This window comes from Sprattus sprattus (assembly GCF_963457725.1).
Source record: "Sprattus sprattus genome assembly, chromosome: 16".
NCBI lineage: Eukaryota > Metazoa > Chordata > Actinopteri > Clupeiformes > Clupeidae > Sprattus > Sprattus sprattus.
In genome coordinates, this window is record NC_137914.1 from 17,919,461 (window position 1) to 17,934,460 (window position 15,000).

The 15,000-nt window shown below is 49.7% G+C and overlaps 1 protein-coding gene across 1 annotated transcript in view; it reads right to left on the minus strand.

Moving 5' to 3' along the window:
- The window catches only part of agrn (agrin), a gene marked incomplete at its 5' end in the record, with an annotated part of 200,835 nt that overhangs the window by 59,196 nt on the left and 126,639 nt on the right, over positions 1-15,000 (minus strand). Inside the window, 2 exon segments of the mRNA XM_080853360.1 lie at positions 12,193-12,399; positions 14,089-14,313. Coding sequence (XP_080709486.1) covers positions 12,193-12,399; positions 14,089-14,313 — 432 coding nt within the window.

Sequence of the window (15,000 nt, forward strand, 5' to 3'; positions counted from 1 at the left end):
TCACCGGGGAACAAGCACCACGAATGCACATCAGCATGCTAGTGCGTATCAGCATCCTTGCAGTGAGAATAGGCGGGGATACCTGTACATGCTAATTTCATTAACACGAAGTAGGCCACAATCAACCATAAAGACGTTGAGTAATTAGTGGATGTGGCAATGAAGTCATTCTTTATCAGCCAATAACAACGATTCGACCATACCTTATTAATGTAATTGTTCTAAAATAGAGCAAACAACACATTTCCGGTCGCTATTGGAGCGGTTTACATTAGAAGAGAAGAGTTTTCCAGGGAACTCTCACATCTGTAGACAGACACACCCCAGCATTGCGCTGATCCACCAATGTTTTTTAGAATCTTGCTTGGGTAATGAAATTAGCTAAAGTATTTTGCCAAGTTATTAAATTAAACTTACAGTCATGAGTGGTGTGTTGCCAGCCACGTTGCCTATCAATGAAATTAGGCCCTCATGTGTTTATTGTGACTTTAGCTAACGCTAATCCTGTCGACTGGAACAACTTTTAAACCAAGCACTCTCACACACACACACACACACACACACACACACACACACACACACACACACACACACACACACACACACACACACACACACACACACACACACACACACACACACACACACACAGTGTGCCTGTTATTTGTTCCCCCCAGCTTTGATATGACATGGAGCAACTGCATGACAAAAGTGCAAACAATAGTGCGGGGTTGAGAACACCACTGTCTGCCAGTGCCCTTGAGTCATTTCACAGCGGCTAGAGATGCTTTGCCATAAAGCACAAATGGCATACGCATGCACGATGCAAAACGCTGACGGTACAGAAGGCTTCTCCTCCACTCCCTGACAGCTCACACGCTCTGTCTTCTCAAAGGCTTTGAGTGGGAACACAGCGAGTCGCTTCTCGAAGGTTTTCACGAAGCGGTATGGATTGTGACTGAGGGGCGGGGGTGGTCGATGATCAGAAAACGGATGTGCGCTGCCCTCCTCGCTTGAAGATCATGGCCCTCGGGGACACGATTGGGATGCTGTTTTTTTTTTTTGTAGGAGAGGGTGTGCCGTATGGCCATTGATTCACCCAATGCGTTTTATGAACCACGTGTGCCAGTCAGTCAGTCAGTGGAAAGATCCAAAGGCACTGACTGACGGCAGCAAACTGTGAGTCACGCAAACAACCATTCTGGGGCAAGGTGGTGATTTTCAAAGCTGAAGTGCAACAACTTTAAAAAATTTAAAAAAGAATAAAAAACAACACGCACACAGGAAAGTTGCGGGGTTGAGGTGGTTGAGTGAAGGATTGTAATGCACTCTCAGAATGTCTTGGTAGAGAGCCTGAAAGCCAAGCGTTTCAAGAATGAAAGTGTACAAGTCAGAGGGAAAGAGAGGGACAGAGAGAGACTGATAAAGACTGAGAGAAACCACCAACTGTGTGTGTGTTTGTGAATGAGGTGGAGAGATAGAGAGAGAGAGAGAGAGATAAAGAGAGAGAGAGAGAGAGAGAGAGAGAGAGAGAGAGAGAGAGAGAGAGAGAGAGAGAGAGAGAGTGTGGGCGAGTGTGTGGGTGGGTGATTGCAAGTGAGGAGGCGGTGTAATATGCATGCATATCCATATGCCATATGCCACTCTGTTGTGTGCATGAGTGTAGGTTTATGTCCATGTAAATGTGTGTGTGTGTGTGTGTGTGTGTGTGTGGGGGGGGGGGTTAGGTTGTAGAACTCACCACAGGGTCCTTTGTGCTGGATTTTGATCTCCCGCGACAGGGCACAACCCATGGCACGCATCTCGCAGGGGCTGCCGTAGGTGTGGCCGTCGTTCCCGCACACGGGGTCGCGCACCTGGGGGCACGCCTCGGGGCACTCGCACACCGGTTTGCCGTTCTGCACCACGCACACCGCGCCGAACTCACACTCCTTCTTCACGCACGGGCTGGGCACGTTCAGGTCTGCCACCGAAGCAAGAGAAACACAGGCACGAACGTCAGCAATGACACAAACAAGGAAGGGAATGGGGGAGGTGGGGGGCAAAGAAGAGAGACGGAGAGGGTAGAAGAGAGTTAATGAAGGAGGGGGAGAAGGGAGGGGAGGAATGATGGTTTTCTGGGGTTTGTCATTGGTTAAAGGGGGACACAGGCATTGTAACTTCATACATCTACACCATTCCGTTCCTCTCACAGTGTCTCGTACATTAGCTAGGGCAGACTGAACGATCGCTCACTGCTTGCTCACTGCTTGCTCACTGCTTGCTCACTGCTTGCTCACTGCTTGCTCACTGCTTGCTCACTTCTCGCTCCCTGCTCGTTCATTTCTCTCTCCCTGCTCGCTCACTGAGGTCTGGGTCTCAGGTGGGCTGCGAGGCGAGTCTTGACCTTCTGACTGTTCTGTTTATTAGCCAGAAAGCCCAAGCTCTCTGCTGGAGGGACCTGACTGTCACACTTCTGTAAACAGAGACACTCGCTGCTGCTGGGGCTTTGGCTTTCAGCTGAAATATCACCATTTGCATCTCAACGCGAAACCATGCAGGCTGGCAGGCTGGTGCGTCTGCCAAGCACAGCTCCCTTAGTGAGGGAGGGAAGAGGGTTTTTTTTTTTAGGGATAGTGAGAACTGAGAAAATGAGAGCAAATTAGGGAGGGAGAGAGAAATAGAGGGACACAGGGAGGGAGAGAGAGAGAGAGAGAAAGAAAGAGGGAGGGAGATAGAGGGAGAGAGAGTAGAGAAAACAGCTTGGAAGAAGAAAAAAGGGATCTCTTTGCTTAATAATTCAGAACACCAATGCTCTTGAGCCAGACAGATATGAAATATGAACATCAGAAGAACTGCGGCTCCTCTCTCTCTCTCTCTCTCTCTCTCTCTCTCTCTCTCTCTCTCTCTCTCTCTCACTCTCTCCCAGTTTTTCCCTGTGTCTCTCCGTGTCTCTCTGTCTGGCCACTGTGTTGGAACTTAATTAAGCTCTGCAGTTAGCAGCAGCCCCAAGGTCTGAAAGAGATGCCACGCTGTTGCCGGCTGCCAGGGAGCGAGAGGAAGTGGGTCAGCACGGAGCCAGAAGAGGAGCACCGTTTCTGGGGAGCCGTGGCTTCAGAGGCCCTTCCCCTCCACCATGATAAATTCTTCATGCCGGGGATTAGCCGTAGCCCTCTGACGAGGTAGAGTAAGCAAAATGCTCGATGCTCAGTGAAAACGAGGGCCCCAGGAGATGACATGACCCAATCCCTCCAGTCAAACACACACAAACACACACACACACACACACACACACACACACAAACACACACACACACACACCGATACATATATCTCCAGAAGGGAGAAAGGGTAGGGAAAGGGTCTCATTAGTATGCCCTGCATGGCAGGAATGCAAGGCGTATGTTGTGTGTCTGCACTTTCTTAAGAGCTTAAAAGAGGAAAGACGGCTAAAAAGCATTTGATCCTAAGTTTGCTGGCTGAATGAGAGGAAATGAGGGTGCACTGTATGAATGTGTGAGTGTGTGTGTGTGTGTGTGTATGTGAGCGCCAATATGCACATGGGGAGTTGCGGGATTCTGCTCCTACCCCACCCCCCATTGCGTTTTTATCGGAACGTGTGCTCCCTGCCGCACACACTCACACACTCTCACACACACGCGCATCCTGTCGGGCTGTCATTACTGTAATTATGTTGGGATTAGACGCCATCATGCTGACTGCTCTGCTTAAACGCCTGGGCATCATTACCAACACGGGCGTGCGTTCGACACCGCCAAGCAGCGCCGGGAGTGACTGCCGAATAAATCACCCTGCAGAATCACAAATGCCGCCGCCGATAACCCCGCACCACCAATGCCGGGGCTCGCAGACACCACCTCCATCTTCCAATAACAGCGGCAGGCTGACAGATAACCCGCAGTGAGTGACAATTGCCTGGTGTCAGGTCCTTTGTCAGCGACTCATCGAATGACATGCGGAGTGGTTCGCAGGAGTGCGGTGTTATTTGGGATTTATTCACACTGTACTTTGCCTGCTGTGAGCAAGCCTTAGCCTGCAATACACATACACACAGACATACACACACAACATCAACCCCACCTCTAACCCCAGTCTAACCACTTCCCTCACTCCCCCAGCTGGAGTGGGTCTGGGCTAAGTCTCTGCAGGGGACTGTGGCACCAGGGAGGAATGAGAGCGCGCCCGCTGCATCTTAAGACTCTCCAGAGAGCCCTGCTTTCGGCTCTATGTTCTGCTCCATCAGGAGCTGCTCTTCAAGCTCCATCCCCAAGAAATCAGCCAAAATCCCAAGGCTCCAAGGCTCCAACCCCCCCCCTCCCCCTCCCCAAACCCCTTCCTAACAACTCAGAGGACACTTTAAAGGGCAAAGATTTTAAGCATGTTTTTTTTTGTTTATAATTCTAAACCAGGAGAGTAACAAAAAAAAGCCTGCGCCGAGATCGGCAGCGGTCACCCCTAAACCACGGCAGCTGCACAGCAGTGCCGGCTCTGTTTAACACATCCCAAGGAGCTTGGAATGGGCGAGAAGACAGGCTCTCATTTTCTGAAATGAGAATGTTTCGGCTCAAGTGGCGGAACGCGGCTATTGATTTCCGTGTTGAGGGAAAAAAGCGTGAAAAGTGCTTTGAATTGGCGCATAAATATGTAAACGATTTTTTTATTTATTTTTTCGTGCAAGGGCTTCAAAGACATTTTTTTTCGCTCACTGATCTTCTCCCTGCATCTGTGCGTCTAATGTCGGGCTTGGGACTGTGTGTGTGGGTGTGTGTGTGTGTATTTATGTGTGGCTGTGTGCGTATGTGTTTCTTGTTTGTGTGTGCAGAAGAGAGTATGATGAACACTCATCAGTAGGCTTGCGTGGCCTTCCGTAAGGTTCAATGACCCATTTCCCAGGGCCCGGTTCCTTAAAATGCAACTGCAGACTCCGATAACGCTTTGTCCCTCCTTCTCCTTTTGTTTTCTCCTCGTCAAACCCAAGATGAAAGAACCTTCTTTCTCTCCAACACGTTCTTTCTTTCTCATCACTGCTTCTATTTTATCCCCCCCCCACGTCTGGAGTCTGGAGGGAAACAATTCCTCCAGAATTATGAAGTCAAACGAAAGAAAGAAAGAAAGAAAGAAAGGGGAGAAAGGGGAGGAAAAAGAAAAAAAAAGAAAAACGAAGAAAACTTGAGGGGTTCTCTGTGAAATAATCTCAAGCGCACACGCGATTACACATGCTCTGAAACTTCCAGAAGCGCTTCGTTCGTTTTGGTAATTGAGATGGCTTGCATATTCTTTCTGTAAAAAAGAGAGAAGCCTTTCTCTCTCTCTCTATCGCTCTCTCTCTCTCTCATTTTCATTTTTGGGAGACAGTGGAGCACTTTGAAATAGCAGGGCTGCTATCCCGGAGGTCTGCATAGCATCTTCAAGGACTCCAGCTGCAGACGGCTGACAGCCATATGCCTCGACGGGACTGACGGTGTGTGAGGGAGAGAGGGAGAGGAGAAGGAAGGCGACGACGACAAAGATGACGAAGAAGGGAAGAGGAAAATACCTTTGATGTTTTCAGGGTTCATTTGCACAAGATAAGAAACTGTGGCTTACTCATTCTTTGTGGAAGAGTGATTGAAAAAGTGTGGCAGATGCGAAAAGAAAAAAGGCGACCCACACCCGAACTGAGAAACAAGCGGTGCTAATGAGAAGGTGTCTCTGTGAATAAGGATGCGTGTGAGTGTAAGAGTCTGTGTGTGTGTGTGTGTGTGTGTGAGTGTGTGTGTTTGTATGTTTGTATGTGAATGAGTTTGTGTATATGTTTGTGTGAGACTTTTGAGGGAGATTAAGTGCATTCTGGGACAGGCGTTAGAACGGAGACACAAATAGCTCCCTTACGTCAGGGCTGTAGGTGGGAAAAACTCACTCACACACACACACACAGACACACACACACACACACACACCCATACACACACCCATACACACACACACACACACACAGTATTTCTGCCACCAGTGCTTCCCCTCGGCTGTGTCCTCATGTTCTGTGAAGTGTTGCCGAACGCCTGCGCTTTGTCATCGCCTCACACACATTCCTCTCTATCTCTCTCTCTCCCTCTCTCTTCCTCATTCTCTGTCTTCTCTGCTTTAATTAGCTCAGAACTCTGAAATAGAGATAGCGTCCCCAAAGGGGATTTGAACCACTGACAGCCCGAGCAGTTGTCATGGTGGCACTCCCAAAGCCTACAGATGCGTAACCAAGGGTTCACGAAACACCTCTGACGCCTGTCTCCCATTCAAAAGGCTTTTTATTCTCTATCTACGATTAGCTTGGACTTAAACAAAAAAAAAAAAGCTTAGACAAGCTACCAAGGATTCAAGAATTTACTCTGGCCAATACCGCAAGTGAAATGCAGCTCGGCAGGGGCTGGTGATCACCCACTTTTTGTGAAATGAAGTGTCGGGCACAGAATGGATCCCAGTTGTCACTGATGTATGACATGCGTGAATGTGAATACAGAAAATGCTTCACTCATGCATATGGAGATTTCATCTGCCCAACGTCCTCCTCCTACTCCATTTTAGGATTATCTCTGTGCTGTGAGAGGAGTAATGTAAATGCTCCCGACCCTCTCGCAGACGAGACTCCAGACAATCCAGCTCTCACTTGGATGCGGCCAACCAACAGGGGAGGGACTTAATGCTTCAGATAGGCGATCTCTACCCAAGCCATGCCAGGCCTATAAATGAGTGTATGTGCACACACACATACACACACACACACACACACACAGACACACACACACACACACACACACACACAAACCCTCTCTCTTTCGCTCCGGGTGAAACATTTATTAGCGTGTAGGAGAGAGGCGCAAGGGTAGTGGAAATATTAGCATTACACTGGGAGGAATCCCCCAGAGGCAGTGCTCGGTTTCCGCGGGAACACTTATCAGCACATAATGGCTGCGAGGGACTCTCCCTGGCCGCGCTATGAATTTAAACGAGGAACTTAGTTTTGTCTTTGGCGGGCGCACCGCAAAAAGACGAGATGAGGTCGACTACCTTGAAACCATAAGAGGCACTAAGAGAGAAAGAACTGGAGGCGAACAGAGGGAGGGAGGGAGGGGAAAAATGAATGAAAGAGGGCATTTAAGAAAAACACACACATGAGACAAACATGAGAAATACCAACATGAGCCCCCCTCTCTCATGTGGAGAACACACACGCACACACACACACACACGCATAAACACACACACACATACAGTACACATATTTGTGCGTAGAACATAGAGGCTGAGAGGCAGGGGGCAGAGAAGCATCAAAGCATACAGGCCACAGAGAGGAAGAGGAGAAGGTGGAGGAGGAGAAAGAAGAAGAGGAGGAGGAAGAACAAACCCAGGCTTAGCAGGTGTGGGGGAAAGCACAAGGGAAAACATGCGCCACATATAATGTTGAACAATGACACACACAAGAAGCACACATATAAATACAGTCGCACACACACACGCACACACACAAAGGCGTGTAACCTAGTCTAGTGAGGGCCTCGTCTGAGGCAGTCTGACCTACATTCCTCACCCCTCATAGACACACAGCTCGGCGGAGGGTCGCGCTAAATAGATCTCAGCCCTCATGTAACCGGCCTCATTAGTTACTAAACATCTCTTCCGGCTCTGAAAAGTTCAATGGGTGCTTAACTTAATATTGTGTTTTTTTTTTGTTGTTGTTTTCTTGTTTTTTTTGAGCGGGTAATCACCGCGGTGTCATATCTCACAGAGATGCTAATCAAGTAAACATGCTAATGATACATATTAATCAGGGTGCCTTGTCACCTCCGGCGTATCTTTCCTTTTTGTTTTTCTTTTCTCCCCCTTTTCCTCTCGTACTGTATTCAGGCTGTATGACGATAGCTTTCCCATTTGATCTAACCTATATGAGTCAGACCCTGGGGGGAGTACACACACACACACACACACACACACACACACACAGACACATACACATACACACGCGCACATGCACACTCACACGCACACGCACACGCACACGCACACGCACAGACACACATACACAAACAGATGTGCACACACACACACACTAAACCGGAGCAATATCTGCACTACTGGCAGAGCAACCCTGACAAACCCATCTCACCTCACGTGTTTGGGTTATCGACGGCACTTATGTCAGGCTCTGACGGTTATAGTGTGTGTTAAATCGACATTTAAAAAATCGGTAGGCTAAATGTTAATGCTCTTTGATCACTGATACTGTATGAGTGTGTGCATATCCATTGCACCACACCTACCAGTCAATATCTGTCACTGTCACCCAGCAGGTCCTGGCCTCTACAACACTCTCTTTGTGTCGCCTCACACTCAAACATTCATGAGGCTGTAGCAGAGCGAGAGCTCTGGCGTGTCACATGGGCAGCTTTTATCAACCTCACAGGGCCTTATCCATGCAGCACCCCCAGTCCTCGTGTCTTATCATCATAACCCAAGCTGACAGCTACATTATAAATACTCGGGAGGGGTAAGGAGGTCACATGACATATAGGGGGGCTTGGGGGGGGGGGAGGGGCAAGGGGTATTAAGGACAAAGCGCTTAGGGTGTGTTCAGAGCAGTTGTGGGGGTGGACACAGGGATGGGGGTTTATAGAGGGAAAGATGTGGCCGGAGCTGTCAATCAAGAGGGGAAGCCGTCTGACTTGAAGTTTATGAGCTCCACTGGCACCTCCTTGTATGCAGGGTTGATCGATACGGTGTGAGTTTTTCTAAGAAGGGGCTTCTGGTGATGGGTCTGACACGGCATTATCTGGCTCTCGCCCCAAATCTCAAATCCTGTCACTCCCTGAACTCGGGAGTCGCTATCAAACGGAGCGCGGATGGCTTAGCGGATCAGAGTGAGTGACAAGTAGCCTCTGCTCAGGTGGAGTACACAAGCACAGTCTCTTAGCACTGGTACACAAGAATGGCATCAGATCAGATCAGATGTCAATAAGCACAGAAACACACACATGCTCTACCCTGAGGGAGAGTGTTTTCGGCTCCAGTGTTATTTCTTTTATTTAGAGAACTCATGCAGTAAGGAGACCCATTCCTGTTTTGTACATTTCTCTATCTCTCTCTCTCTCTTTCTCTTTCTCTCTCTCAGTCAGTCAGTTTAGATTCTCTGTATATCAATATCGGACTACTCTCCCTTGGACCTCTCGAATGACGAAATTTTTCAAAACATTTCGTCTGCCTCGTTGCTTGTTGACATGGAGTGGAGTGAAATCCATCCCCCCGTCCTCTGGGGCCCCTGCATAGATGAGATGGCCTCATCCTCCTCGGCAGCCGAGATCAAACCTCAGCGCGGTGACCCCCCCCCCCCCCCCCCCCCCCCGGCTGGACAGTGCGCCTCGCCGACTCTATCGATCTCTGCGTGAGCGCGAGTCCATTTAGGCGCTCCCCACTGGGGCAGAAATGGGCTTTGTCACGCCTATGGATCACAGGGGCTTCTAAAGAAGGGTCTGAAGCTCACAATCCCTGAGTTTACTCCGCTATCTATACCTCTCTCTCCCTTCTCTTACTCTCTCTCCCCCTCTTTTCTCTCTCTCTCACTTTACCCTATCTCTCACTCGCTCTCTCTATTTTTCTCTATCCTGCTGCCTCTCGCTCTGACTGAAGTATTTATCATTCATGAACTCATAAATGTGCTTGGCAATGATTCTCTGCAGACACAGGTCACTTATTATGTTGATATTCAGTACATGGCAAAGTGACTGTTTTTCGGCTTCTCTGCCTTCTGGCACGTCAGATGAGTATATCATCATTGAATGCTAAAGTCTTCTATGCTCATGATATAACATTTAGTCCTGAGAGTTATTTTGAACTCTTGTACTAAAGCGTATAATAGAGATGTTATAACTGTTGGTCAATACTGTGGTCAATATTTGTCAGACCTTTTCTTTCTGTCTAATTTTCTCTGTCCACTTCCGTACAGACACAGACCTCATATGAAGGAGGGTGAGGTGTTTGTGGAAGAGCGGAGGGGAGGAAGAAAAGTCGCTATAGAGCTCTATAATTAAACATCAAAACTTTGTGAAGGTGTCCAAAGCTTGTGAGCTCCCTCCTGACTGCCCCCCCACCCCCCCTCAACCCTCCCTTATCCCCACCCCCCCCCCCCCCCCCCCCCATCGGACTAAAAACAAACAGCCCTGGTGAGCCTGTGCACGGAACCTTTTGATGTTTAATTAAATCCGAAAGGTGTTTTGCTGGCTGTTTTCTGCAAAATATGCAAATGTAAATAAATGTATTAAATAAACATACTGTAACTCGCCATAGGCAACGTTGGGAAAGGACGGAGCCGTTTACTTTGTCAGATATAATGAAATAAAGAAAAGAAGAAAAAAAAATACACACACACATAAAGCTGCCATTTTGCATGATAATTTATGCATCTCACCGACACAAGACGCGAGAACAATGCTAATGAGTTGCCCTTCCGAAGCCATGCCGGCTGGTTGCCGCGGCATTCCAGCATCAGTATTACCTCACCGGCCTGAATCGGCGTCTGATACCGCTAGCGCCCAGGCTGAGACTCCTTTCCGACTCTGCTAACTATAGTAACTGGATCTGTGCTGGGCGCTCCCCTGTGGCAGAGTCGACTCAAAGTCTTAGGGTGGGTAAATCCCCGGCTTGTTTGAAGATCGCTGCTCGTGCCTGATGGCTGCTTGGCGTGGCCAGTGTGCCAGTGTGTGCCACTGTGTGTGAGTGTGTGTGTGTGTGTGTGTGTGTGTGTGTGTCAGCATGCATGCATGTGTGGGTGTGAGGTGGCCAGGCCCCAGCTCAGCACGCCTGGCGCTAGCTTCAACTTCCTGTGGGCACAGGGTGAGGTGACGTCAGCGACAGGATGGCGAGTGTGGGGGGTGTGTGATCGTGTGTGTGTGTGGGGGAGGGTAGGAACAGCCACATGCACATGCGACAGGCTGATTGGGAGGGGGGGGGGGGGGGGGGGGGGGGCTTAGGGAATGAGGGAGGGAGGAGGAGGAGAAGAAGGAATAAGACTAAACCAGACAAACACAGCACCCAGTAGAAGAAGAGCTCTCCGACCTCACTGACGCTTTCTTTTCCCCCCTCAACAGTGCTGCAGAGAGATGGGCAAGTCAAAGCACAGAAGACACAGACTCACATTTACATTAGACAGGACAGACAGAGAAAGAAGCAGAGAGAGAGAGAGAGAGAGAGAGAGAAAGAGAGAGAAAGAAAGGAGGGAGAAAGAAGGATAAGAGGGGTGAGCGGGGGAGGACACACAGAGACAGAAAGACAGGACCGGAGGACCGACAGACAGAGAGAGAGACAGAGAGAGAGGGCAGACAGAGAACGCAGACAACCAAATGGCCCTTGAATGTCCACCTGGGGGAGACTTCAAGAGAGAGAGAGGGGGGGGTTTGGGGGATTGGGGAGGGTCAGACACAGGACTGCGCCTTAGCTGCTCAGAGTCCCCCCCCCAAGAAAGGGTCAAAGGTTGAACTCTCCCCGGCTGGCAACGAGGGGTGTGTCCAGCAGCGGCCCTGTGCAGACGTCACATGAACAAAGACAGACAGACTGACGCACTGTAACAGAAAAAAATAGGGGTTTTAAAAAAGCAAGGGGAGAAAAAGGAAAAAAGAAGAGGCACAGAGACAAGAGAGAATACGGCGAGACAAACTTGGGCACGGAAAACCGTTGACGTGGAAGACTGGAGCTGGGCGTGGAGCGACCGGGAGACATGAATGAAACATGAAGGCAGTGTTTCATGTGTCACATGTGATGGCAGAGCGTTAACGACATGGAAATGGGGCAGAATGAGCACCTTCAAAAACACACACACAGATACACACACACACACACACACAAAGGCTACCACCAGCTGACAGCTCCCCTCCCCGACAGAAAATCACCAACTGTGCTCGCTTACACAAATATTCACACACGAACACTCACTTATTCAAACACATTTGAACACACACACCCACTCTCACACACACATATTCTCACACATGTGTACATTCGCACATGCCTCCCACTCACTGTTCCCCCTCTCTCTCACTCTCTCACACACACACACACACACACATCCATAGACACACAAACACAAAACCACATTTTATAATCAGAGGCTGTAGCCTAGTAACCAGGAGTGCCATCGCCGGCTGTCCTCTCCCATGATGCACCACTCACCGCACGGCCCGGACTGCTTGATGGGGATGGGAGCCTTGGCCTGGCATTCGGCGCGGCGGCGTTCGCAGTCATTGCCGTAGGTGTTCCCATCTTTGCCGCAGATGGGCTTGTAGGTGCCGTCACACTGGATGGGCTCACAGGAACAGTGGGCGCCCATCAGCTCCACCACACACACCGCGTTGAACTTGCACTCCTCACGGCAGTCCTCTGGAGACAAGACAATGCAGACACACACATACACACACACGTCAGAAGAGATAATGCAGCACAACAAATCCAATGCGAAACAAACTGAGTAACGGCTGGTCTGACTCTCTCTCTCTCTCTCTCTCTCTCTCTCTTTATCTCTCTCTCTCCCTCACTTGCTCATTCAATCAGCCTCTTCATACTGATACACTTAGGGCTTTGAATTAATTACCATCCTTGATTGTTTAATCAATTATCTAATTCCATTCTGATACGTTGGGATAGCTCATTTCTTTCTCCCTCTCTCTTTACTTCTCTCTCTCTCTCTCTTTCATCCACCTCTCATAGCATTGTTAAACTGTCATAGTCGAGCTGCGCCATGATATAATTACTACGTTCTCTCATTTACTTCATGAATGTTCTTCTGCGCTACAGATCGCTCGGATCTGTCATCTGAGCCGGACTGCTGCGTTACAACTGATGTGACAGACTGGAGAGACAGGAGCTCATTAAGGGAGGCAGGGCTGATACCTCCACTGTTTTTTCCCTTTGCTTTCTATTTATAGTTGGGCTGCAGCAGCAACTGACTGCCGATCAGTTTTTCAGGGGCGAGAGTGTGCGGCTTTTGATGTGATGAGAAACAAACACGAGAGAAATAGAGAGAGAGAGAGATGAGCATATGCAGCACAGGCAGAGTCAAATTTAGAAGCATTAACACACACACACCCATCTCATACACATTCTTATTGGAGGCAGGGATTTAAGTGTTTGTCACAAGGAGATGACTACTTACTTGTGGACACAGCTTGTTCCCAAGCATGATAGAGGAGCCGGGACACTTTAGTCATTCATTAACAACAGCTGTTTTCAGCCTCACCCACCATCCCACAAACACACACAGACACACACGCAGGCACGCACACACACCCGCACACAAACACACACACACACACAAGCACAAATGTCCCTTACAAAAAGACACATGACACATATAACTATCCTCTCCACTCACACAGCTGCAAAACACACACACATGCACACATACACACACACACACACGCACACACACACACACACACACTCGCGCACAGACACTCAGCATATCACATGACTGCGAGAGAACAACAGCCTATACACACTCAATACCATCCAGTTGCAATCTCACATACAGGTCAAGACAAGGAGACATTGAGACACTATTCGCACAACAGCAATGCAGTGTACAGAAGATCTCACTTTCTCTCTCTCCCTCTCTCTCTCCCTCTCTCTCCCCCTCTCCCTCTCCCTCTCCCTCTCCCTCTCCCTCTCCCTCTCCCTCTCACTCTCCCTCTCACTCACACACACACACACACACACACACACACACAGATACATCACTCCTCAACCCCAATAGCATCTACACATCTGTGGGCTGCAGATACAGTAGAACCACAATGCACCTGATGGCTCCTGACAGGAAAATTGGATTCAGGAGATTGGTATCATGTGGACATGACAGCACTAGCCCGACTTCATTTATCCTACATATCACTAGCGCTGCTTCGACTAAAACAAATCTAAAAAGGGACCTAAAAGGATCTTCGCATCAAGAGAGAGAGGGATAGAAAAGGAGGGACAAAGAGGAGTGGGGGAGTGAGTGAAGAGAGAGAGAACAATAGATAAGAGAGAGAACCCCCCCCCCCCCAAAAAAATGGGTGCCCTAGGTCTCACCCTGCCTCCTGCAGTGGCCGGGGTGGATCTTGCGGAGGTCGAGGCCCTTCTGCATGGCGGTGCGCTGCATCTCACAGTCGCTCTTGTATGTGTGTCCATCGCTGGCGCACAGGGGCTGGGGGTCGGGGGCGCAGGACTCGGGCGGGCTGTAGGTCATGGGCTCGCGGGTGCGAGGCTGCACACGGCACGCCGAGTTCAGGCTGTTCTGGGAGTCCTTGCATGGGTCTGAAAGAGAGAGGGAGGGAGGGAGGGAGGGAGAGAAAGGGAGGAAAGATCACACATAAGCAGGATTAGTGTCCGATGTGAAATACAGTTCCCCAGGGGGACCGTGTCGGACAGTTATGCCCGTAGACCACAACATCGCTCCTCATTGATCGCACTGATGTGTGTGTGCCGGGCCCGACCACCGCCTCAGCGGAGCAGACGACCACGCGGGCGAGGGAACGAGCGGGGCCGCCGCCAGCTCTCCCAGGCCAAGACCAGCTAATCTGACAGATAATCTTCGGCGCGTGCCCGCACCAAAACTCCTCCAGCCTAATCACTGTTCGGGAGAGCTTGCTGTCAGATGAACTTTGTGGGCTGAGAGGAGAAAGAAGAAAAATGCTCCAGCTTCAGAATGTGACAAGATGTCTGAAGGCGTTGACAGGAGCCAAATGAGCACTGAGCAGGGCTTTGATGGAGGCTTTGTTGCCCTTGGTAGAGGCTGTTGGAAGCGGGGTGCTGAGGCTGGGGCTGGGGAGGGGAGTGGAGGGGTAGGAGGGGAAGGGGAGGTGTTGGCAAGTCCAGGCTGGAAGAATGCCTCTATCAGCCATAATCATAACACAATCCCCTCGATGATGGTTATTGAAATAAGCGCGACAGCTTTTCCCAGCCCCTACACTTTGCCGCCTGAAAGGAAACAAAGGATTTATC